Raw genomic sequence first — 24017 nt, 5'->3', positions numbered from 1 at the left:
TGCGCCGTCAAACTTGAGGTAAAAATGCATTGTTACATTTCCTTTCTTTATAGCAAATGATGTCTGATGCATTGAAACGCGAAAATAACTGGAACAACAATGCATTTCGTCGGAAAGCTTGAAAATTGTTATCTCGGAAACAGTGTAGTGCTGAGGATTCGTTCCAAGTAGATACGCCTTGCGCAACTGGCTGTCTACAATTAATCAATTAAGAAGGTAAAGAAATCAATTAAAAAGGTAATCTGTGTAATTATGTTAAATATTCCTTAGAAGCAATGGCCGCCTAATCGTGTAATTCAGATCAATGGTTACAATTATGCTATCTGCCACAAGCAATATATTTTTAAAAAATATGATGCAGAAGAAAAAAGAAGAAAAAACCTGGTATAATAGTGAGATCGGTAAACTGATTCACTCCGTCTGTCTGGGCTTGTACGACGAGGAAATAAATGAGGTTTCTAGATAGCCTAGAAAGGAGACATCTTCCCCATATACAAGCTTCCAATATCTGTACCGCTCCCTCAAAGGCTCGGAGTAATCACAAAAAAGGAGTGCCACGCCTGACCGCTGCTGTTATTCGAGACGCCGATTCGAAAAACGCTTGTACGAAACCCCGCGCCACTAACGTCTGCAATGTTCACGCAAACCAAATGCCAGCCAAGCGCGACAAGCTGATCCCGCCTGCCACAAAGCCATCACCACGAGGCCTCAGGAACTTATAATAGCTAACAAGTGAAGCGAGCGAGAGCAGTACACGCCATCGACGAAGAACAGAACGGTGAAGCTATACACACACTAGCGTCGTCGCACTGCGCACAGCGACTTCCGCTGTGCGTCCGGTATGCCGTCCCACGGTCTTCCGTTAGTTCGGTCACGTTAGAAAAGCTAACGCTATAGCAGCGAGTTTCTTAGCTTCTCAATGTGCTTCTCACGTTCTGCGCGCAGCCCACGGTCCAAGTTGACCGCGGAAGCTTATCTCCTAACCGCAACGGCAGCTCTGATGGCGTCTCAGGTTCGTCGCCAGTAGAGCCGGCAGTGCGCTGTTCCTTTCTGTCTGAAGAACAGCAGTACAGTGATATCGCTGCTGGCACAAAGGCGGAAATCGCGTTACGCGGAACCACCGGCGGACCAGTAGCTCAATTTCGCTGCGCGCACTGCGACAGGCATTAAAAGCGATGCCAACGATAAGCGAAATTCCGTGTTCCTTGAGAGCGGCCACATTCTTCCAGAAGGGGAGCTATTGTGTGTTCCACAATTTAACTTAGACCTTTTTTTTTATCCCCGTTGTGCAGCCAACTACTGTCCACGCAAGTGATGAAGCCTTTCGGTCGCACGCTCTCATTAACAGTTCTTCGCCAGTGCTGTCTTCTCGTGTTCTGTTTTGCGGAGTTAGTTTCATACACTGTTAGTTTCGCGCACATTGCGCCACCTGCAGTGAAATAATAAAGCGATAATTTCTACTTTGCCCCTGACCAACCGACAGTCCAAAATGCATGACGTAACGAAAGTGCCGCTTGAAGTTTTTGCTAAGACTCTGCAGACGCATAAGGAGTACTATTCGTGTGTCACAGTTATCACCGAGACACATGCAATCGTAAACCTATTTACAAAGCGGTGTGGACCACACTCCTTCACGATCGCTCATTAGCTACGCCATCGCACTCTAGAGCACAGGGCCAGGGGTTTCAGTCCTTGGCCGTGTGACAGCCTACCCATGGAGGCTGAATGAAAACACACTCGTTCACCTAGCTTGTTGCGCGCTAAAAGTGATAAACAAATTTATCCTGCGCCTTCGAGCGCGGTGTCCACATAACCCCTGCACTGTTTCGCGGCATTTATTGAAATGTCGCTTTTTGAAATGTCAAACAGTTGAAGTGTCAAACAGAAGCCCCCACCCCTTGGCGAGTGAGCCTCGCTTTCGTCCAGAGAGTCAAGGCCGCACTCACAAATCACGCGGACAGAATTCACCCCGGACGTCCTCCTGACCGCCTGGCTCTACGAAAGACACTTTGCCTACGAAGTCACCGATAGCGAAAGGAGAATTTTGCGAATCATAGAAGGCAGAACGGGCAGTACAGTCGCTAGTAGTGCACCGAACTAGAAGAAAGGAAGATTAAGAAAAAGAAAGAAAAAAAGACAGGCCTCGTGACGTAAACGTGACGCGGTCTCTCGGCTACAGTATGGGAAGGCAGGAAAGCAATGTCGCTTGCGGACGCTAGTAAATACAGGTGGAGAGAATGTGTACGCCAGCAGTGACTCTCGCCTCCTGGCAGCTGGGCAACGATACATTTCAATTTCTCCTATCTCCTCGTAATGATGAACCACATTGAAGAACATTTGCAGTCACACGCTGGCTAGACGGCGCCCCCTAACTTCATTCATTAATGACAGTTCGATTGATATCAATGACGACATGCACGAATTAAAAGCTGCCACTGTCAAAGAGAAAATAAGTGACTGATAACACTAGTGACTTAAGCACACAAGTCATTAACAGGCGTAGTTTATCCACTCGTTTCATGGCATTTCATTTTATATCCATGGCGTTATCGTGTCTAAAACAGCGAAAACACTGAACTGAGCATAGTAAGTAAACTGTGATTAATAATGGTTTGGCCTTGTCAGTTAGGTGCACCGTGCAGTTAATTGCTAATTTCATGAGAATTCGAATGGTGTCGGTGGCGCATTCGACTGAAGGCTACCGACAGCGGCAGCAAAAGAGTGGCTCGTATTCACTAGTGACCAAGGTCTAGTGCTTAGTGACAATCATTGAGTCACTCTTTGGTGTTTCGATTGATACCCAGGACGATGTCGCACCTGCGTCACTGACTCTTTTAACGATCCAATGCTGCCATTTCCTAGCACTTACCTGCGAGAATTTGTCTTCTGAGACACTCTCAAATAAAAAAAAGAAATGCGTCCAAAGGTTGTTGCTAGTCAAGTGGGAGGAACGCTGCTGGTCCTCCACCTTGCCCTTTTATTTTGAATAAAAATATCAGCCCCAAATATTCTCGAAAAAATTTCGGTTGCCGCGAAATTTCAATGATGCTGAAGGATGCTATGCTAGGAAAAAATTCACTGACGTTTGTAATAATTTCGCTAGCGTTTGGATAAAATAGAGTGGTTTTTAGATTGAATTGATGGCACTTAAGATAGAATGACTAGGACTTGGGATAACTTGAATGGAGCTCGGATTAAGTTGACAGGAACTCGAAGTAAATTGGGCAGGCAAACATGTAGCACACGACCGCTCTTGCATGTCGCTCCCATTGAAATACTACCGCAACGGTTGATATCGAACCCGCGACCTTGACACCAGCAAGACAAAGCCGTGGCCACTGAATATATCGCGGTGTCTGTGTACAAACTATAGATCCTCAACTTCTTCTTCATCAGCCTATATTTATCAACGCTGACGAAGGAAAGCCTCTTTCAGCGACCTCCATTTACCCCTGTCTTGGGCTACTTAATTCCAATTTACTCCTGCAGGTTTATTAATTTGATTGAATGACTTATTGTCTATTTGTTTATGTCGTGGGAGGAGTAGGAAAAATCTATTCAAAGATGGCTTGAGGGAGTTCCTTCTCTCCATACTGGCAAAGACAGCAGCAACGGCACAAGCATCTTGTTTAAATTGCCATACACTTGGACAAAAATATCAAATCAAACACGTTATTAATTGTCAGAACCTTAGACGAAACCATCAAATTAAACACATCACTAGTTACTGCCTTACAGAGAGCGTCATGCATTAGCACATGTCACTACACATCAGCACCATAGCTCACCACAACTCTTCGTTACAACCTACGCATTGCAATAGTGGCATTTGTGAGTATAATAAAATAAAATAAAAGAACGTCGTGGAGGTCAATCTTAGTCTATATAGAACGTGTACAAGTAAGATAATTTTACTTGGCGAATATCGATTTCGTAAAGTAGAATTTCATTGCCCCACCTAATTTACTGCCGCCCTCGACGAAGAGGAGCCGGTACCATTATCAAGGACAGATGTCGCAAGAAAACTTCGAATTCTCAGCCGAGATATCACGTTCTCCTTGTCGAATGCAGGAAGTATTCAAAACAACCGGCTGCACAACCTAGACTCTTCTCCACGCCTTTGCATTCCAGCTGGACTCTGCCGTCGCGAAGCTACCCTGCTTTGTCGAATATGGCTAGGGGTGGCGTTCATCAAGTCATTTGCTTTCCAAATCGGATGGACCGACGACACCTCGTGTGATAACTGTGGTAACGAGGAGACTCTTCAGCACCTTCTCTGTGACTGTCCTCGCTATAATTTACAGAGACGATCGCTCGCAAACGCGATAGGGCGCTTTGACCGAAGACCTCTAACAGAGGAAGTTATATTAAAATGCCGCCATCACAAGCCATCGCAGCAGAAGGCGACGAGGGCACTGTTGCAGTATTTAAGGGCTACAGAATAGGACAAGCGGCTGTAGCATGAACAGATGTTCATAGTGCTGCAAGTGCTACTGCGCTGGGCGGTGACAGTGTGCGGCGACAGTGACCAACTGTGATTGCATGTCTGTGCTCCTTTCTTTTTTTATCTCTACTTTGTTATCACTTTACCTCCCCCTCCCCTCTTTCCCCAGCGTAGGGTAGCAAACCGGATCTTCCCCTCTGGTTAACTTCCCTGCCTTTCCCCTTTCCTCTCTCTCTCTCTCTCTCGACTGCGCGTCCCTTCCCTTTGACACCCATTCTGTAACTCATATGGTCCACCGGTTATCTGCCCTACGCATTACATGGTCTGCCCAGCTACATTTTTTTCTCTTGGTGTCAACTAGAATATTTGATATCCCCGTTTGCTCTCTGCTCCACACCGCCCTTTTCTGGTCTATTACGTTACGCTTAATATTTTTCGTTCCGTTGCTCTTTGCGCCGTCCTTAACTTGTTCTCGATCTTCTCCGTTAACTTCCAAGTTTCTGGCCCATATGTTATGACCGGTAGAATGCAATGATTGTATACTTTTCTTTTCAAGGACAGTGGTATGCTCCCAGTCAGAATATGGTAATGCCTGCCGTATGCACTCCAACCAATTTTTATTATTCTATAAATTTCTTTCTCATGATCAGGTCCCGTGTGAGTAATCGATCTAGATAAATGTGCTCCTACGTAGACTCTAGACACTGACTGGCGATCATAAATTTTTGTTCCCCCTTGCCAGCTCATTGAACATTACCTTCGTCTTATGCATATTAACCTTCAAGCTTACACTTACACTTTCTCGGTTAAGGCCTTCAATCATTTTTAGTAATTCATCTCCAGTGTTGCTAAGCAGGACTAGGCCATCTGCAGACCAAAGGTTGCTGAGATATTCGCCGCTGCGCCTCACTCCTAAACTTTCCCAGCCTAATTGCTTGAATACTTCCAAGCACGCAGTGAACACCACTGGATAGATTGTCTCCTTGCCTGACCCCTTTCTTGATAAGTAACTTTTTACTTTTCTTGTGGAGAACCTGGGTAGCTGTGCAATCTTTGTAGATATTTCTCAAGACATTCGTGCATGCCTCCTGTACTCCTTGATTACACAATGCGTCTATGACTGTTGGTATCTCAACTGAACCAAATGCCTTTTCATAATCTATGAAAGCCGTATAGCGAGGTCAATTGTACTCCGCAGAGTTCTCGATTACCTGATGCATGACACAGATGTGATCCATTGCAGAATATCCCTTCCTGAAGCTAGCCTGTTCTCTTAGTTGATTGAAGTCAAGTATTGGCTGATTCTATTGGAAATTATCTTGGCGAATATTTTGTACAATGCCGAAAGCAAGCTAATGTGCCTATAATTCTTCAATTCCTTTACGTCTCCGTTCTGACAGATTTATTAGTACAATGTTGGCCTCCTTCCAGCTCTCCGGCACACTTGATGTCGTGAGGAATAGAGTATAAAGCGCCGAAAGCTTTTCAATTATGATATCACCCCCATCTTTGATTAAATCGACTGTTACTCCAACTTCTCCTGGAGCTTTTCCTTGAGTCATGTATTGCAAGGCCCTTCCAACGACATCGCTAGTTATGGAAGGAGCCTCTGTATCCTGTTCCTCACTACTTCCCATGAAAGTTCCGTGGTTGCTGTGGATACTGTACAAACTGTACATGCACATTGAGGAAAAAGTTTCCGCCTACGCCGGGGAAGTATACATGCACAGCCAGGAACGAACGTCTTTATCGACACCAGCCCAAAGAGTTCTTTTTTTCGTCAAGCATGTACCTTCTGAGCGCAAAAGGCTCACAGGCGGCATGCGGCAATAAATGTATGTTTAAGACAATGCGCGATGAAAATCGCAAGAGATTTCGCCCGGTTTTGTTGCGCGATGGTACCTTTCGCATCTCTGCACAAATCTAGCCTATGAACTGTAGGCGCTACGCAGAGGCAGGAGCAAGGACAGAAGTCTCCGTCAAATGTCGGGCTATATCTATACTAAGATGGATTTCTTGTTTCTGACACGGACGCCGAGCCGACTAACCTGCTCGAGCTCAGCTGAGTCCTTGAGGACGTGTCGATCGTAGCGCTAGCTGGCACAGTGGAAGTAATGAAGTTTATTTTCCTATGTAAGTCATCACTCGAGCACACGGCGTAACTTGGCCTGAAGTGCCGGCTGTTTTACAGCGAAGCTGTTACCCTCTAGTTGGTCGGGATTTTTCAGTCCACGCTCGCCCCACCCCCAAAAAAAAACAATGAAACGATGCAAAATTTGGAGGACGCTTAAGCTTCGCCTTTAAGGGGCAGAGGGAGAGAGAGAAACAACTTTATTTGCCACTGCAGGGTTGGAAGTTAGGGCAAATAGGCCTAGTGTGACTCCCAGCTGGGGGCGAAGTCTGCGCCCACGAGACGAGTGCCAGTTGCGTTTTCTTGTCTGCTCTTGTCAGCAGCTGGTTCCAGCCCTCCTCGGAGGGAGCTGGCAATAATGATGGTGGGGAAGGGTTACCCTCAACCACAATCATAGCATCATCCGCTGGGCGCACAAGGCGGCAATAGGACTGCCTCAGTTCGCCAGCACACAGCGTCTCCTCCAGCTTGGAGTATACGACACCCCCACAGAGCTGATAGAGGCACACAAGACTGCACAGATACACCGCCTTTAAGGGGAAGCTTTAGCTCCGGCCCAACTCCGACGCGGCCTATTCAAATACACGTAAAGCGCAGACACGCTTTTCTGAGATAACCCTTGCACGGGTTTGAATAGAATTTGTTGCATATGAGAAGAGAAAGTTATGGCATAGTGACTGCTGGAAGCGGAATTTGAATTGAGGGTCTGAACTTTCTTAAAAGAACTTTTACAAATTAAAAAGTTCGAAAAATATAGAAGCGCGTTGTTTACAGAATAATAAATCTGCATCAAGAACAGGTATAACGGTTCTGTAAATGACATCCAATAGATCATTCCAAGCGAACGAATTCTATATATCAATTTATATCGTATGTGAATTTGTTACGTTGTGTACAAGGGTTCTGCAAAAATTGGATTTACATATTACTAAACTTTTTTTCAGATTCATGTGTAACATATCAATTTCGTCCGCTTTAGATGTACTATCAGATGCAATTGACAGAATTGTCTATCATTTTTCATTGCTGAGTTACAGAGTTTTAAACTTGATAGTTTCTTTTTCTGAAAATTTGCGATTTTTGGCAATTTTTAATAAAAAACTGACGATTAAATCAGAAATGCGAAACGAACAATCACTACGTTTAAAGTTTTTCCTTTAAATGCAACCAACCTGGTCAAATTTGGTGCAGCGGTTGGGTATAAAAACGAATTCTCCTTTTATATGTAATTAGATAGAAGCACCCGAGTTAAATCGTCCTCTTAAGAGTGGAACGTGATAGCGTTGAAAGACCCCTTACTGCTTTTCACGCTTCCCGGCAACTGCGGCTAATGTAACCGTAACGTTCACCGGGAAACGCTGGCTGCGAACTCTATGCACGAAGGCGAGCTTTGTGGTAGAAATGCGGCCTCTTGCGTAGGTCAATCTCCTGTTATTGTTTCGCACTTTTAACATTTTAGTCTGAAATGAGCTAACGTAAAGGACATGCACTGTCGGTGTTTTTTTTTTCTCGATTACATTTGTTTGTGGGCTGCCGTTTTCAAAATTTCGAGGAATAACTTTGTAAAGAATGAAAGACATTGTATGAGCAACTTTCGTTGTAGACAAGTGGTTGGGTATGCGTAGCTCCGAATTCGGTCCGAATTTTTTTTTTAGAAAGGCAGCGGATTGGGCGAGTTGGTGTTGCATGGTAACAATAAAATTCAAACAGCGCTAAACGAACGGGACCAGAAAGAGGAGGAGACAAACACGACAAACAAAACTCCTCTTTCTGGTCCCGTTCGTTTAGCGCTGTTCGAATTTTATTTTAATTTTAACGCTGTAGCTCTTACGGTACCTAAACCAGTGTCAAGCAGACACCACTTATTATTTCATATGCTGATCTGTATTGTTTACATCAAGTATGATGTATTATATATGCTGTACCTTACATAGTACTTTACGTTCATACCATAGTTGTAAGCGTGCCTACGGGTGATTACATTTCCTTGTCACCATGACGCTGTCGCGTTACTAGTACCGCAACCTAGCCGCTGCGGTCACTCAGACAAATCTCAAACGGCAGCTGCTGGAAAACGACTCCGCCTTTATATTTCCGCGTAACAGAAATATGTTTTCTCGTATATTCGAATTACAGTCCGAAGCTTCCTATCTGCAGCTTGTGTGCAAGTAGTACTTCGCGAATTTTCTGACGCAATTCACTGCGACAAATTCAATTAGTTCAATAAGGTACTTGCGCTTGGCGGAGGGCCTAGAAGAATGAGGATGTATTCTGCACTTCCGCACACGTGCTTGCGTGCGTGCGCGCGCGACGAACGTCGCCTGTATTTGTAGTGCTTGTCTATAACGTCGTGTAACGTCAGTTGGGGTGGTGGTACTTGTCTAACGTCGGCAACAGCTTAGCTGCACATCCACTTCCACAGAGTGTAATGGCGGTGGCAGGGGCGGGACTGCCTCAAGTCATTTTGGAGAAATTGTTAATTAGAGCAAGTGAAATAGCATTTTGTAGCAATTTGAAATCGATAAAAGATTCATTTTGAAGGAGTTTGGGGCAGGCCAATCTGAATTTTAGAGGAAAAATGGAATGGTGGCAGGGCACTTCGAAACCACGATGAAACAAGCACGTGGTTAAGCGTGGTTTGTAGCTACAAGGTACTAGAATACGGAAGAGTCTGTCGAGAGGCAGCAAGGCGCTTGCTTTCCTATAAAGGCGAGGATAACGGTGGTGTTAGGATCGAACTATATATTCCCGCGCCGACGCTCACGATGATAGCGGTAAATGTTCTCAAATTATACGGTTCAATCAACGCGGTAACATACCGTAATTTCTGGGTCACCATATGTCACCCCAGACCCAGAGAGCCGCGATCAACCCATGGCTTGCATAGCATAAAGCTATGCTAATCTGTTTTTATTGACATAGCAATTATATGGATACTCCAGGTGCATTTCTGCCATCGGCTTTGCCGTGATGGTCCGTATAAAGTCCAGGGGCGATAACATCGTCGCCGCGTGCCTTATGCTACAGAGTACGCGCGAGTGCAAGCATGCGAGGTGAGCCGACGATGGCGGCTCAATCTCGCGCTCGCAAGGGAGCAAAGCGGGCAGGATGTGCGCCGTCTTCCGCGCAAGACACCGGGGCGACGTGGCGTTCTACTCCGGCGGCTGCTGGGTATGGCGCGCCCGCGCGGGCCCTATCTTGAAAGCAATCTGCGATGTGGACAGAGTGCGAGTGTTGATAGCATCGTGAGCGCTGCTTTCGCCGCTTAGTTCGCGTTGAAGCGAGATGAAGTACGAAGGTCAATTCGCTCGCTGCTGCTGCCGCGCTTCCTCAGTCCAGCGTTTTGACACTGAGTTTTTGTGGTCGTCTAGTAAGATGTGCTCATGTCTGCTTGTGCCCGTGTGACATCATGCTTGCTAATTTAGTTCGCAGGCGAATGTCTACACGTTTATACGGCCGATAAAGCTACGATCTTTACTTCCTATAGCTGTTTACTAATTTGATATCGCAATCGATGCTTCGACTTTCGGGCGAAAGAGACTTTTTATTCCAAATCCGCCATTAGGTCAAAATGGCTCAGGCCTCGCCCCTATGGGCTTAAAAACTGATTGGAACAGTTTCACGTTATACGGGCCCTGGGGGCAGAGACGCCCACCCGCTGAACGCGCTGCAGCGCGCTTCCCCAATATCTAGTTCGCTCGCAGCGCCGTCAGCCCAATTTTCTGTTGTTTTGCGTCTCAGCCACAGGGAGCGCCGCGCCGCTCGGCTCACTCAACCGTACTCTAGTACACTCTAAATAGAGCCGTCCAAGTGGGCACGCGATCGCGCCGGACACTTTGCGGAAGTGCCGAAAAGTCGGTTTGTAAGCGCGAAGATTCTGTGCGGGAGGCGCCGTCACGCGCTGTGCGGCATGTGAACGGCTGCGCACTTTTTCGAAGAACGAAACCGCTTGCTGTTCGCGGCCACTGCCGGAGCACACGTGCCGAAGCCGTTATGGCGCAGCGTGGCACAGTTTCGGTCAATTTTCTGCGTTTGGCGCAGTTTTGCGCACGCATTTGCACTTGCATCAAAATGGCCCAATTGGCGCAGGAGTCCCACCACTGCGGCAGATTTTTCTGTCTGCGCTTCTACTAGAACTTCTAGGCCATCCACAATCGCAGAAGAGGTGTGGATGGGCGGTCGGCGGTAGGCGTTGAAATGTGGACGGCGGCGCTTCCAGACGAGCTTGATTGATCTTCCGGTATTTAAAGACTCTGAATGCGGTGAACAGATAATACGCTTTCCTCGAACGCACATATTATTATGCGAAAAGCGGCGAATATTGCCACAGCAAGTGAATTAAATTTAAGAGAGGGAAAGCAAAGATGGCAAAGGCACAGCTAGGCCAACAAGACGAACTTCTGGTTTGATACCGTGCGCTGGGAATAAGGGAAAGGGAAAGCACAATGAAGAAAAAAGCGAGAAAGTGAGCACTGCGCACAGGACTGTATAGACGCACATGAGGACAATGAAAGGTCACTCGAGCCGGTGCACTTTAAGGGCTGCACTAGTGTGCCAATTGCACTTTGCGCCAGCGGCTTATGTGGCCACGGTCACAGTATTTTTTTTTTTTCACGCAGAAAATGGCCTCGAGTCCAGCCGCTTCAAAGTTCCCTGAAGAAAGGGGCCTCGAACCTCGTATCGAGTACGTTCTAATACAGTACGTAGTGGTGATGTTGGAACAGCAGAGTTCAGCCTGGCAATCGAGGCCACCCATTCTTTTTCACTGGCCACCCAGCGCCACAACGAACTTGGAACATGTGCATTCATGTGTGACTAGCACGGACATCGTCGGTCGAACAGTGGCTGCTGTTGCCATTTCTACGCGGTCCTTTCAAACATTACGCCGGCCGTTGTTAGCATGTAGGACGTACAAGTCGCTTTTCACGTACTGAAGAACACAAGCCACCGTCACGCAGCACGAAAACACAGTCAGAACCTGAGCCGACATCACGAGTCAGTGAGCAGCTTCGAGGTATATCTAAGCCTTTTACCGCACTTGAGAACGTTGCTACTGTATTCCTCGTTGTCAGCAAACAGATCACAGCTAACGCACTTGAAGCTGAGATACAGTGAGCTTCAGGCTCGCCTATAACACTTTCTGGAGGGAAATACGGAAAACAAATTGAAGAAAAGCTGTCACGGAACGACACTTCACAGATGTAAACAAACCGTCAGCCATGAGCACTGATGACCTGTTTCGGCGAAGGGGAGTTTTTTTTTTAAACTCCCTGTCGGAGTTTCACAGGAGAACAAGATTTTGAAGCGGAGTAAAATCGCGTCATGTCGCCGTAAATCCTAATTCCACAGCTAGCCAACGGAGTGAAACGATGGAATGGCGCTGTTTTGCTCCCATATATCGGAGTAAATATTCGAGGAGGGGAGGTTTTAGTGCACATCACCTGTCAAAAACTCCCAGTGGGTTTATTTGTATTTACAGTGTACGCCATACCCCACCAAGAACACTGTCGATCTGTGACTTACCGAATACCATATATTGCCACTAATGACACAATGTGCTGCAATACCGCTAAAGCACTGCATGAACGCATCGCTGCAACTACCTCACTCCTGTTTTTTTTCTTTCTTTAGAATGGCCTCAAACGCTTTCTGTGATGTGCTTAAAGCACTGGACGGCAACCAAATTGAAACGGGGCCAACGGAGCGTGCGACCGACCTCGCAGGGCGCACTGGACCGACTAAAATTTATTCCAACGCGGAAATGGCACCGCGAGGCTCAGAGCTGCCATTTACCGCAAAAAAAAATAAAAAATAAAAAAACAGACAGCCTATAATAAGTGCATGCGGCACCACTACGGAGTATAGTCTTCAAAAGTATCCTCGCCATACGGCACGTGTATACACACTGGTGGTTAGCGGACGACTCGAGCACAGATAAGCCGTGATAAGAGAATAAGGTCCAACAAGAAGACGCGTTATGCTTAGTCCTGCCATTGACTCTAGCTGGTTTCGTAGCCAATAGTATTGTAGAATTTTCCCTGCGAAGTAGTACAAACTTCCAAAGTAACAAGGTTCTAGGAACTAATTCAAGACAGCTTCAGCGACACCGCCAAGCAGCCTTCACGCAGTGAGCACGTGCGAACCTCGACAGCGGAGTCCCACAGCTGACGTCACATGCTACAGGGCGCCATTCAGACTTTTCGATGCTGATAAAAAAATTATGGGGTTTTACGTGCCAAAACCACGATCTGATTGTGAGGCACGCCGTAGTGGGGGTCTCCGGAATAATTTGGATAACCTGGGGTTCTTTAACATGCACCTAAATCTAAGCACACGGGTGCTTTCGCGTTTCGCCCCCATCGATTCGCGGCCGCCGTGGCCGGGATTCGATCCCGCGACTTCGTACTTAGCAGCCCAACCCCATAGCCGCTAAGCAGCCACGGCGGTGCTAAACTAACAAACGCTTCGCATTGCATTAAAGCTCGCAGCTTTGACAATCGAGTCCTTTGGTTTCTGCGGCCGTGGGGACACTCCTTGTCACCTGCGCATCGCCATTTCTGGCGTATTTTGAGACCACTGCGCGTGCTACTACGTATGCTGAAGCCGCTGCGTTTGATAGAGTGCTTAGTAGGCAGCAGTGTTTTTCATATGAGGTGTCAGACCGCCTTTGCGCATGTCTCTCAGCCGATGAAATGAAGGCATTGCCATATTCCACGAAGCGCGTGTCAGCCCCTAGGCCGGACGGTTTGCCCACTGAGTTCCATTCCACCTTGTGGGATTCTACTGGTGCCATCTTAGCTCTGTTATCTAGCGCTGTTTTACATGGCGGATAGATTTTTTTTTTTTGTGTGTGTGTGACAGGCTCATTGCTCTCATACACATGCCGTCATCCGTCATCGGTTTGTCCAGAGAAATAAAGGCAAACTAAGCTACTCAATGCTGACTACAAAACCTTTACAAATATTGTCACTCGACGCTTGGAGAACCCAACACCTCGATTAGTATGCAAACCGTCAGGCGCACTCGCTCGCTTGCGCAGATTTCTCATTTGTTACGCGTTGCATCCTGGCGCCTTGCACTGTTGAGATCAACAGGTGCTCCTTTGGTGTCGCTAGATCAGCAGGAAACGGCGTTCGATCACCTGGAGCGCGTGGCTACATATTTAGCATACACGGTCAGCTTATGGCTTTCCATCAAATTACGTCGAGCTTCTAAGGAGTATCTACACAGATATCCAAAGTGTGCCGTCTTTTTGTTGGACGTAAAAGTACGCTTTTTCTCGACACCCTTGGCGTTTGCGAAAAGTGTTATGGCCAGAACTCCTCACGCTACCTTGAGCGACCTTGAAGACACTTACGTGCGTGATGTGATTCACCATCAAGTGTACCGTGCACACGCGGCAGTCTGCTACGTCGTCGCCACTGCAGGGTGTGATCCACCTCATTAATTTTACACAAAGGCTGAAAAACTCTCCTCGGCAATTTTGATTTGGAAGGGCAAACCAAAAGTCGCGCCACGCGAGTTGAGCTGCCTGCTGGCAGATTCAGGCGATTTTAGGGCCCTAGGAATGGCGTGCTAGTGCAGTGTAGATTACGTGTCTTCAAGAGATCCGCAAGGTGGAAGAAGTTTCATGAAAGGGAGTTTCGTGCCGGGCGAATGTAAGTTTTCCCCGTGAAATGCTTTCATGGCTTAGCCACTGTGCTAGGCGCACTCGTAACGGAAATTAGTAAAATCGCAACGGAGGGTACGAAGACCAAGCGCTCGTTCCCGGCATCCTGCTTTGTGTTTATATTGCGCTACTTAAGTGCCAATTACAAGAATTCCTCCTTTTGTTTTTTAGTTAAGCAGCCCACGGTTCATTCACCCCAACTGTCCCCATGTGTGAAACTAAAGATCTATCGCGATGTCCGTGCGTGCAAACAAGCTTCTTATTAAAGCTCCAAAGAAGCGGATCGGGGAAAGGAAAAGAGCGTCGAGAGAACGCCGGACAGAAAATGGCGCAGAAGATCGAAATGAAGTGGGCCCAGACGTGCGCGATATGTATCGCCGCTTGTGGTTCCGGGACAGCACGTGACCGCGACCTGCAAGTGTTTCGTTTCGAGGATCGCGGGGGAGCTTATAAGCGTATTGAACTGCCGGTGACGCATGCCTTCTGCTTGCAGTAATCGAGTTCACGGAATCGAAAGCGTCATTGGCTTGTTAAGCCACGGGGCTGGTCGGTCAATTGCGTAAGCGCTTAACGCTTCGTGTCCAGCGGACGTGTTGGGAGCTACCGTTGCTGGAAGCGCGCCAGATACCGGACGTTGCATGCATCGGCTGTACACGTCGACGCTTCGCATTGCGCCGATGTGAGCGACGCAAAGCCGCCGGGCGAGCGCACCGGCGCTCGTTTTACGTTGGAGACACGTGAAACCTCTCTGCTACTGTGTCGCATCACCGTAGCTGTCGCGTGTAGTCGCCTGCTACAATGCTCGGCCAAAGCAGCCCACGCAGCCTCACAGAATGACGCCACGTGACGCAAGAAAACCGCCGATGAGAAAGAAGAAGCGGAACAATCTAAGATCGCAACATTCTTGCCGCGAGCACCGGGTGTCTTCCTGGGGCAGCGGTTTTCGTACTTTCTAATTTAGCCATTTACACTGGCGTAGGAGATATGAAGTAAGAAAGCAAGCGTACATAGTCCCAGCTTCTCGCGGTCTATAGAATCAAGGCGCATTCACACAGCGGTGATCAAGTCGATCATAGCGCCCCCTCTTAGATACGCTATTAATCGCTAAGGAACTCGGAGGGTATATAGGCGCTCACCTGTAGCTCCATGATGGAGCGCTGTAGCTGCTGCTCCTGCGTCTCCGGCAGCGAGTGTTGCCTCCTGGGCACGGGCCTGCGCACCGTGTGGCCGGCGACCACGCCGCCACCGCCACCGCCTGACCAGTCGGCCGGACCTTTGCCGCCCGCTGCTGTTGAAGATGTGCGAGGGAAAAAAAAGGGGGGATAGAAAGAACGCCGATAAGAGGGCAGCACATACATATAAAGGACACGAGCCAATCCTATTCACAAAGTTCATATGCCCCCTAACACGCTACATCATGAAGCGTTATTTGCTTAAATCACAATAATGCCAACGGATATGAACATATCAGCTCCTATGTAAGAACCCATATGTTCCAATAAATGATATGAGATTATTCATGTCATACATACATGATATACATGTCGTCATCATTACTTCTCCAACTATCCCGGTCATGTACTAATTGTGGCCATGTTGACCCTGCAAACTTCTTTGTTGACATGTGCATATATATATATATATATATATATATATATATATATATATATATATATATATATATATATATATATATATATATCCCTGTAATGGAGGCACAAATATAGAACTACGAATCCCGGACGCAGTCAAGTATACAAAAATTTGCGGATCGATCACGTCTATACGTTATCGGTCCTGTAATTCACGCATGCATTTTAACGCAATAACATTAACGGCCCCGTGTCTTAGAAATTCCGGCGTCAGTGTCGGCATCGGCGATGTTGTCCGTCTGAGAAAAAACATTCCGAACCCCGCATCCCGATCCACGCAGGCCTTCCATGTGGCGCAGAGGCTTTACTGAACTAATTGAATTTCCCAAAAATGCGTCGGAAAATTCGTAAAGTACGACTTACACACAACCTCCAGACATGATAGCGTCGGATTGTATGTTGAATATACGATAAAACATAATTCTGTTACGCGGAAAGTCAAACACGAACCCCTTTTCCCGCTGCCGTTTGAGGTCTGTCTTAATGGGTGCAGCGCGCCCCGCTCGGTTCTTTCCCACACCACCCAGATAGAGCTCGCGCCAGCGGCGGCGCCAGCCGTCCGGGGGGTATGAAAGAAAAAGAACCAGAAAGCTCACCCTCTTGCGTCGCGTTCGCCGCCAGCGTTTCGAGGAAAACATTAGGGACTACATAAGCTGCAGTTGCCGGGAAGTGTGAGAACCAGTCGCGGGTCGTTGAATGCCATCGCGTTGCACTCTTAAAAGCGAAGCTTAAACGTCCTCCAAATTTTTATTCGTCCAGTTCAATAGAAGATCATGAGCACAGAACGGATGCCCTTTTCACGTATCTTGAACCGCCTGTAACATCGTGGACAAGCGATGAGAAAATAGAGCCTGCGATAGGGTACCATTCGGACACACATTGTGTCTGGAGTATCGGACATCGCATTGTCAAGATAACTTCAGAAGTTCGAGGCAATGAGGAGGGTGGTTAAGTGTTGGAAAATATAGACCAGTCAGATGGAGAACGACTGGGGAACCGGTTGAGTATTAATATGCTTCTGATTCTTTACACGGGGTAATCACTTTTAAGCTCTACGGTTTCTTTAAAAATAACCTGGGGCAGATACCATAATACTTTTCCTTGAGCTGGATTATTTGAAGAGGCAGACATTACTAGCACGAAATCGAAACACATTTTCAACTAATCGACCAAAAATTCACTTAACTTCTTAGTTACTTTACGGTTTCAAGATGCATGCACTTGAAATAAATTGTCAGGATAACACCAGTTTCGAGATATTATTTCCCAAAGTGTTGAACGAAACGCATGGGCGTTCCAGCTACTTTTGTGCTTCAATGCATAAAAGAGCATTTTGTTAAAGGAGTAAGTGGAACGAGAGTGCCTTTATACGGCGAGTGTGATGACGCTCCTCTCCCAACTGGCGCAATTCTAGAAATTCATTCCAAGAGCGTACGCCTTGGAAGCTCACCGCCTACAATTGCCAAATTGCTGTATGTGCCGTAAAGCAATTCATTAAAAAAGTTAATAAGTGAATTTTCGTTAATTAGATGAACAAGCGTAGAACTTTAGCTGAACATTTCTCGCGCAAGTAATGACCGCATCTCCGAATTGGAATTCAACCCAAGGACTGGAATTACGTTATCTGCGAAAGGTGATTTTTGAGAAAAATTCCGTAAAACATAAAAGTGATCAACCAGTGCAGCTGTTCGCAGAAGTCTGATGCCAGCATAAATGTGAAAGCGGTCAGGCGCCTTCCGATTTAAACACTGGATCGCGCTGGCTGTGTCCATCGGATCAACGTGACGCCCAAGAGACGCATCTGCAAACACAGTAACGGCACAGGGGGCGCGCAAATAGTCATTTTTGAAACCGAATCGAATACGAATCGCATAGTGCCAGAAGCGAAACGAATGTAATATAGGGTTCTCAAATATTCTTTGAATGAGAGAATCAGTTTCCACCATTATTTTACAAGATGGCGTTCACATTCTGTAGTATTCGAAGTGCTAGCGAGTTTCTCTCATTAGACTCGTTACACTGTACCCCCCGACGCATTGGTTAACAAAACCACAGGTACAGCACAAATAAGCAGTTCGTTCGCATACTCGGGACTGCTTGCCGTGTGCGAATGATCATGGTTTAGCTAAGATAGCATTGACTCCTTCGGCGACGTAGCGTGCTCTCCTGTACGTAACTTCTGATGTTTTATGTTTACTATGAACGCGCCATGGATCAAATTTGTGACACTTTCGGTCCAAGATTGCGTTTTATCGCGCGTATGTGGCGATTTGAAATGTTCATGGTTACGAGAACTGACGATTCGATTCGTAAACCGAATCGATTGTACAAGCTTCGATTCATCGAGTTCGAACGTTCCGAATATTCGCATACCTTTAGAAGGGAAACGCACACATTTTAACTGGCGGCACGAAAAGTCAAAGAAAACGTTAACTTATAAATAAATAAATAAATATATATATATATATATATATATACGTTAGCGCCACCTACAGCGCCAATATAGAGCAATGGGTAGCCCGCGAGCTTTGTTTGTAACCATCAGAAATGAAAAAAAAAATAAAGAAAAGAGTTACGCTATCTGTTATAGCATTTCATATTTCTCGCAGAAGTTGGCGCCTCGTCGTCGCATTCGCGCTCAGTTGCGCTGTTTCGCAAGCTTATCGTAGAACGTCCAACTCGGTGCCGAAAGCGAAACACGCGAAAGCGGTGTCAGGTCTCGTGTTGAGAGCGACGCGCGTCGGAGACGTTTCACTTCCTTTCTCTCTCTCACCTATCGCATCGATTTGCCCCTCCCCCAGCACAGTGTAGCCAACCGGAGATAATCTCTGGTTATGTACCTCTCTGTCTTTCCTTTGCCTTTCTCTCTATCTCTTTGCACCTCTCCTCCAACCAACTCGCCCACATCAAGCTTCTGCTACCTCGCTGCATTTCCTCGCCACCATGTTCGCGCGTTTTCGCGTGGTCTGCCCGTCAGCGACGCGAACCAACCAATCTCCTTCTCATCGTGAAGTTCCCGGACGTGTACTATCACGTGGTGCCTTCGACGTTACCGAGTTCTATGGGGCCTCCAGAGACCAAAATCGCGTAACAAACGCTGGTGTTTTAATAAAGCAGCGCTTCTGCCACACGCTGTATACGAAGCCTGTTTAGAACGTTAGCGATCGTTTTAGTTAACGCGCGCCAGCCGAAACACTGAATCTGGAAGGCTCATGCGCATATATTTAGTGGCACGCGCTGCGTGCTACCGCTCAGAAATAGCTTTACTATATTTCAAGTTGTAGCTAGCTATTTTACGTTCCCTTTCGCGAACATGAGACGCCTGCGTTTGGCGATATTATTTCTTGGCCGAATGGAGAAAGTTAAAGCAGCACGAGATTCGCTTTAAAGTTGTGCGTTAGGAACGGTTGATTCTCGTTCTTCCTTTCTGTTTCTAATTTCTCTCTTTTTTTTTTTTGTCTTTTCTTGCGGAGGCGGATTACACGTAAAGACGGTTCTCGTTTATTCGTCTCTTGCGCCATACTGGCAAGCAAAGATAAAGTGAATGGTTTACGAAAGCCGTATTTCGTTAAAAATGACGACGTTGATTCATGTTGGCCAAGAATGTCTCATTCCAGCAATGTGTCAATAAGTGTCAATGAGGCGGCGAAGAAGAACCTCACGATAGCGCGCCGGATTCACCATAGTGTGAGCACATGTACTGACAAACCACTGCTCATAACATTGAGGCTTCTCGGTTCAAAATCGACAGCACTTGAACCCGAACACCGTACGAACTACCTCCATGAAGCCGTGTTTTTGTTACAGAAAACGAAATCCGCTCGTAATGTAACCAGCGGGGTTACTCAGGATAATCCTGAACCAAGCCTCCCAGGTAGCTGCAGAGATAATCACCAAAACTTCAACTAATATAACTAAGAGCCGGCAAAACTTCGTAGTCTCCACACGTGCGTTATTGCAGGCGGATCACACCTTCCAAGTTTGGGAGCCTCTTCGAGCCCCTCCCACCAGTCGTGATTTTCACGCTCAGTGAAACACGCAACATCCTAAATAGAAAGAAATCGGAATCGGAAGATCATCTTCGTTACTCCCTCGAGAAGAAAACACGCCGTTTTTGTGTATGTCTGACACCGGATGAGGGGGCAAATTTAGTCATACAAGGGGGACGGGGAAAGGGGGGGGGGGTGTATACTCTCGAGACCAGCTGCAGGGCGTAGATGCAACCGGTGTAGATGCAACGAAAAAGACGCAACCTCACAGCGGAGCGCGGTATATAAATTTCTCCTGTCACAGTGGGGGAAGTGGACAAACGGCCACGCGAGGCCCGGAAGTGACTCGCGGGCGCCAGCGTCCCATGGGAGGAAGGGGGAGGAGGAGGAGGTGACGCCAGCCACCACTTGTTCCCGCACTTCTGTCGAGAGACCATGCATGCACCTCTATACGAAGTGGAGAGAGAGAGAGAGGGAATTCTCAGCCGGAGAAGCAAAGGGTTACATGACGTCTACGTGGCCGCAGGCAGCCAAAGCCAGAAGGGGTGTGGAGAGAGAGAAAGGGAATCAGCTTTAAGCAGAGATCTCCAGGGTCTGGGCCCCCAACTCTCTTCTTGCTTTTTTCTGCCCCTCCCGGGTCCGCTGCCGAAAATAGCCCGCAGGCCCGCGAGGGCCGAGCAGCCATACCCTTTCTGCGTGTCCGCGAGACAGATGGACCCGGCCCGTCTGGTGGAGCCCGTTATTCGGTACAGCGGTGCAAAAGGCTTGGACGGAAAAAAAAAAAAGAAAGAAAGAAAGAAAATAAAAAGTCCCGGGGTTAGCGTGAAATGGGAGAGGCGATTCGCCCGGAAGAAAAGAAAGGAACCCTCGTCGTGTTCTAAAGATCAAAAAGGAAAGAAAAAAAGGAAAGAACGAATACTCCAATTTTCTTTATCATTATATAGCTGTAGGTACAGCGGGTCAGTTCGTTAATGATATCAGCGCATAAGGCCCGTTCTAGCGGTGCAGATGTGGTGGCAGCGACTGAATAGAACAGCCTGGCGCACGAATCTGTGACTGGCGTGTTCAATATTCCGACGTTTCTGCATCCCCACAAGGCGCTTGACTTCAAGAATCCCAGGTGGTCTAATTAATCCGGAGGCCCCCGCTACGGCCTGCCTCACAATCAGATCGCGGTTTTGGCACCTGAAAGCCCAGAAGTAAAAAAGAAAGAAAAATAAAAGAAGCCGCATATTAAAGACGCTAATATTATCGTAGAACATTAATTGGGGGGGGGGGGTGAATAAAGTGAAAGCGCGCAGTACTGTCCCTTCGTAGCATGAACCGCATGGTGCCAATAAAAAACGTCCTCGTTCTATTCTTCGCTGATGCATCTTTCAGTTCCGATGTGCTTTCTATACACGAAAAAATTCCGACTTGTTCTTGAATCGCGCCACCCTCCTGGTGTTTTCAGCCAACGTGAGAAAACACACGTGGGCGCCCGATGAAGCAGTTAAAGAGCGGACAAGACGGCAAATATGAACATGTTAACACTGCTGCGTCAAGATGAAGTTGAAACGAGACGTTACGGGCATAATAAATGTACGCCGGCAGTAAAGATAGAACTTTACTGAGTGCAAGCGGTACCTCAGCGACGGAAACGCACTTCTCCTGCAAGCCTGCTCCAATTCCGCGCGCGCAAGTGAAGTCACTTTTGTCTACCAAGTCATATTATGCACTGTTACTCTCGCTGACTTCCTGAAAAACAAAATATTTATTCAGGCGCATGAGGAGGCTCTTTTTCCAAAAGCTGTTTTCCACCTTCACGCAGATGCTTGCTCGTCCGATGCGCTTGATACACAGCAAAGAGGTTTGTTCCAGACTGCTTAAAGATCGCCGCTAATGCAAAGGCAAATTTCTCTCATTGTAACCTGACGCAGCCTCTTTAAGTGACTTCTTGGAGAGTATACTAAGCCATATGGTGCAAGATTCATTTGGAATAAATCACTGGCAATTAATTTTCTACTGGCCACGTCCTCAAGCACTCGCGCAGAGCCGTTCGGAGACAAGGCAGTGTGGCGTGCTTCTAAAAAAGATTAGGCCAACTCCAAGTCGCATACGGTGAATTTCGAAGCCTCGCTTGCACATAAGCTTTATCTACCGGGACGTACATTATCTTTAAAGAATAATAATACATTGGAAGTCAAATAAATCTGTGCTCTAAGACACACATTTAGCAAAGCCATGTTTGCGCAAGAAAGACGTGGTATCTATTAAATAGCATGCCGTCTTCTGGGACGCGTATACATGCAAAAAATATATTGAAGTGGATAAGTCACATATTCACCGCAACTACCTGAGCAGGGGTTACAATGACGAGAACGCAAGCAAACGTGCGCAGAAACAACGGAACGCAGCCGCGCGTCCAGCACCCAGTTAACTTGGAACAGTTACTTTGACTCCGGGAAAGTGGAGGGCTGATAGCTGGGTGGGAGTGAGGTGCGGATGCACTGATATAAGCTATCTGTTCCTACTTGCTCAGTGTATGGCATGTTTTACTTTCGGCTTTGTGGCCTGGCAACTTGCTGTGCTTTTTTTTCTTTCCTTCCGTTCTACTTCAACTTCCCTTTCGGTCCCCTTCTTCCTAAAGAGTAGGGATGAATTGTGCCCCTCTCGGTGGAAGTTGCCAGCCTGCACTTTTCCTATTTCTCTATCTGCGCAATATATGCGGGTTATCACATAAAATAATAATAATAATAATAATAATAATAATAATAATAATAATAATAATAATAATAATAATAATAATAATAATATAAACTATGCGACAGCAAAAGAACTGCGCTAGTCTGTTCCTTTTCTGCGGTTGTGTCCAGCCTTGTCGCGCCGTCTGTACCAATGACTCCTGAAAGCAGCGCGAACATTTACGACAAGAGGTGCGACTCGCTTCGCGGTAACGGTCCCGTAGCGTCCTCCATGCTGCTCGCAACTGACTCGACAAGGCGCGAGACGCGCCGCGCCGGGATGCAGTAAAAGTAAGCAAACAAAGGCAAGAAAGAAAGAAATAAAGCGTGCAGCGGCGGCTGTGAACGAGCAGCCACTACCACGCTTCAAGGGCCTCCCAAAACGGAAGCCGCCTCCATTGAGCCACTCTGGCGCTGGTGCGCCGCCAGCGTGACGCGAACAGGCTTGCACTTGGGGCCAATTGAGTCAGCGGGCCCGGCATGTGCCTTACGAGGGCTCGCGGTGGCCCCGAAACGCGTTACATCCGTGCTCTCTACCGGGACTCCGGCCCAGAGCTCTCTGGTATCAAGGATTACGTGAATGACGAAAGCGAGAGTGCCACCTTTCCACCCGTCCGGCCCTTCTGTCGCTTGGAGTAGCATTTTCGAAGGCGTACTTCCTTTGTCGTTGGAATGACCGGTAGCCCACTTCGTGACTCACGCTGGTGCAAGAGTCAAACGCGTGTCCTCGCTTGAACCCGCAAAGAGCAGCGCTCCTATCCTCGCGTGGAGGAGAAGCAGAAAGCAACGTTCTTGGACACTGGCCTACATTGACATCAACGCGAACCCCTACAAATGCGCGGCTGCGTTATCCGAACGATACCGGATTGTGCGACAAAGCCTAACTGAGCGACGCTGTGCATCGTGTGTGTACGTTTCAGTGGGACATTGGCACTGTGCATGAGACTATGTGGCGCCTGCACGGAGTGTGCGACAGCACCCATACAGAGAGTTTTACATTGTACATACTTGGGCATATTTTTCTCTCCCTTTTTCTATCCTTTTTCACCCTCTCCAGTACACGGTAGACAACCGAAGATATCCTCAGTTTAGCCTACGCGTCATTCCTTTGTATTTATCTCTCTTTTTCCCGCGTCTCCTCTCTCTCTCTCTCTCTCTCTCTCTCTCTCTCTCTCTCTCTCTCTCTCTCTCTCTCTGCCATAGAGTATTAGGTTAAGAATACTCTATCGAGAAATGCGGCACTACGAGTTTCGGTGCACCGCACCCACGTTTTAAACCCACTGCAACAAAGAAGCATCAACGAAAGGTGCTTCCTTGCCTCGACTTCCAATTTCGATACACGCCCTTATGCTGTTAATCTTTTAATAGCAGGCTGTCTAGCTGCACTACTCGAATGGGCGCACTTCTAA

The 24017-nt window shown here is 47.3% G+C and overlaps 1 protein-coding gene across 2 annotated transcripts in view; it reads right to left on the bottom strand.

Annotated features, from left to right (window-relative positions):
* LOC142572982 (coiled-coil domain-containing protein AGAP005037) overlaps window positions 1-24017 on the bottom strand; it is a 591568-nt gene that overhangs the window by 258242 nt on the left and 309309 nt on the right. For both annotated transcript variants that reach the window (XM_075682461.1, XM_075682462.1), the window contains exon 4: window positions 15381-15532. In XM_075682461.1, the coding sequence (XP_075538576.1) occupies window positions 15381-15532 (152 nt within the window). The remainder of the gene's footprint in view (window positions 1-15380; window positions 15533-24017) is intronic.

This window comes from Dermacentor variabilis, chromosome 2, assembly GCF_050947875.1.
Source record: "Dermacentor variabilis isolate Ectoservices chromosome 2, ASM5094787v1, whole genome shotgun sequence".
Classification (NCBI taxonomy): Eukaryota; Metazoa; Arthropoda; class Arachnida; order Ixodida; family Ixodidae; genus Dermacentor; species Dermacentor variabilis.
Note: the sequence above shows the minus strand (reverse complement) of the source record. Positions and strands in the feature narration are given on the sequence as shown.